The following is a 2,500-nucleotide window of genomic DNA, read 5'->3' as shown; positions in this document are numbered from 1 at the left end:
GGACCACCCTTTTCATCATTGTGGTCCCCACAAATCATAAAAACCAGTATGTGTGTGTGTGTGTGTGTGTGTGTGTGTGAGAGAGAGAGAGAGAGAGAGAGAGAGAGAGAGAGAGAGAGAGCAGCTAATCTCTGAACGATCTGTGTGACACTTTACATGATGCACACCTCCAATAGGCTACAGAATAACTTCCGCCACATTTTATTTATTTATTTTTAAATCAGCCTTCACGTTTTGGCCTATATAGCACATGGCCATCTAGGCCTCACCCATTTCTGCCTGTCAAGAAAACCTATTTTTTTTTCTTTTTCTTTTTTGCTATTAATCCTAATGATTTTATTAAAAACTCCAGAAGCGTGAACAGCAGCACCATCTGTCATACAAACTCTATTTCCCTGACCCCAGGAGTCACGACTGACAACGCCTCTAGTTAGGCAACCAAGCTTGGCTGAGATCTGCACTCCAAGGACCGCACTTTACTTATTTATTTATTTATTTCGTTTTCACTGGTAAATCATTTTGCTTTACAAAAATAATACATTTTCACTTAAACAAAGCTCTTTATTCCCAATGTTGTTAATGAACTCAGTGGTTGCCATAATGAAAAGTAAACTTAACCTATCAAGAAGAAATTTGCATTTCAAGGACAACACAGCAGGCTCTCGTAACGATTCTTAAAAAAAAGAAAATAAATCACAGCAGGTCTGCTCTTCATATTCCCAGAGCCCAGAATAGTTTCAATAAAACTGTTTGGTTCACAAAAACTGATATTTCTTTATGATGCTAGTTTACAGTATAGGCTATATTACGGCGAACACCAATGTTGTGCTCCGAAAATAGCTGATCTACAAGCTTGCAATGTGTCGCATTGATGGATAATTTATGATCCAAGTACAGTATGAGGCTCATATGACCATGAAGTCATATTCTGTGAGAAACTGTTTTGAATTACAGGTTATTGTGACTGTGGGTACCATGACTACCAGATCATGTTTGGGTTATATAAGGCCTAGTCTCGCGTAGCCAGACAACTATTCCACAATCTCCGAATGCTATAGAGTCTGGAACGGCAGCTCCCGAACGACGAGTATCGGAAGTAGCCACTGCTGCACTGAACTGTAGTCCCATTGGAAACATAACAGAAACACAATAGCTCAGACAAAGTCATTCGAACGGCCTATTCTTGTTATGGGTGTATAGTTAAGAAAACGTTTTAAAACATCATGGAGGAAACACCAACAACACCAGAGAAAGACGAAATAACGCCCCCAGAAATATTGAAAGGAGACATAACGCTTCCAGTAGGACATGTTATTGCTACTGCACCAAGGGAGCGGTTGCGACACATCCGTTAATCTCGCACTCATCGTTTCTATTTCCGTTTGCCAGACTGTATGCCGGGAGCATTTGCCCAAATCGCAGAGGCAACAGTCTGGCCTCGCGAGACTTTATAAGGCCTAGCCCCAATAGGGTTTCTGTCTTGTCACATTCTCAAGGAACCAATCAAAGGGTTCCAGGTCATCTACTGTGATTCATATATACCGTTGTTACTGTATGTCACCTGTCTGTTCTCTCCAATACAACAATTTACGAATATAGTCCTGGGCTGTCTCTGAGTCTTATTTCAGTGTGAATTAATTCTTCTGGTTATGGATTTATGATCCATATTTCTTTAATAACACTCATCATGACGCATTGTGAGCTTATAGAGCTCAATGGTCTCATTCGATGTCTTCATCCCCCTTCCCAAGGCCCTGACTTACTGATATGTAGTCTTTGTCCAGTCTAATGTTGTTGTCCATATCCTGAAGCACCTCACTGTGGAACCAGCGGAACTGTAAGGAGACATGGACCATCATGTAGGAAACACCAGGGGAGCATCATACAGTATGGACGTACAGTAAAACAGTGGTTCTCAACCTTTTCAGGCCGTGACCCCCAAAATAAACATATTTTAAGTGGGGACTCCCCCTCCCTGACGAGCACTAAGAGTTGAGGCATTACATGTTGTATAACATGGTTCTATCGCAAGCCGTTGTGGGCATGTAGATCTGCTATTTTCACAATTTCTGACGCAATTTGTCATTTTAGAGGTATTAAAAAGTCCTTAAATTGCCACTTTAGAAATGCGCAGTTACCCCAGTCTATACACTAAAAACTTTATGATGGTGTGTTTACTGTTGAGTGATAAAACAATGTTGCACATTAAGTTAATCATCTGGGGACCCCCCAAAATAATTTGGGGACCCCCCTGGGGGACTCGACCCACAGGTTGAGAACCACTGCATTAAATGGTGGTCATGGAGTCATGGACATGTGTCTGTGTGACCTACAACTCCTTCTAGCTCCGTGGTGAGTCTCCTCTGGTTCTCGGAGATCTGAATCAGGACATCTCCTAAAAGAGAATGAGGATATGACTATTAGGTACAGTACAGTATGCCACGAAATATAACTTTTAATTCTTGGCATTTAATATGCATATCTCTATTGATAAGTAGTT

General features: G+C 41.2%; 1 protein-coding gene across 1 annotated transcript in view; it reads right to left on the bottom strand.

The window, feature by feature from the left end:
• baiap2l2a (BAR/IMD domain containing adaptor protein 2 like 2a) overlaps nt 1-2,500 on the bottom strand; it is a gene marked incomplete at both ends in the record, with an annotated part of 24,943 nt that overhangs the window by 11,403 nt on the left and 11,040 nt on the right. Inside the window, 2 exons of the mRNA XM_080723221.1 lie at nt 1,764-1,835; nt 2,334-2,395. Of these exons, the coding sequence (XP_080579347.1) occupies nt 1,764-1,835; nt 2,334-2,395 (134 nt within the window). The remainder of the gene's footprint in view (nt 1-1,763; nt 1,836-2,333; nt 2,396-2,500) is intronic.

This window comes from Nannobrachium achirus, assembly GCF_963921795.1.
Source record: "Nannobrachium achirus genome assembly, chromosome: 4".
NCBI classification, from domain to species: domain Eukaryota; kingdom Metazoa; phylum Chordata; class Actinopteri; order Myctophiformes; family Myctophidae; genus Nannobrachium; species Nannobrachium achirus.
This window is presented reverse-complemented; position numbering and strand designations above follow the sequence as displayed.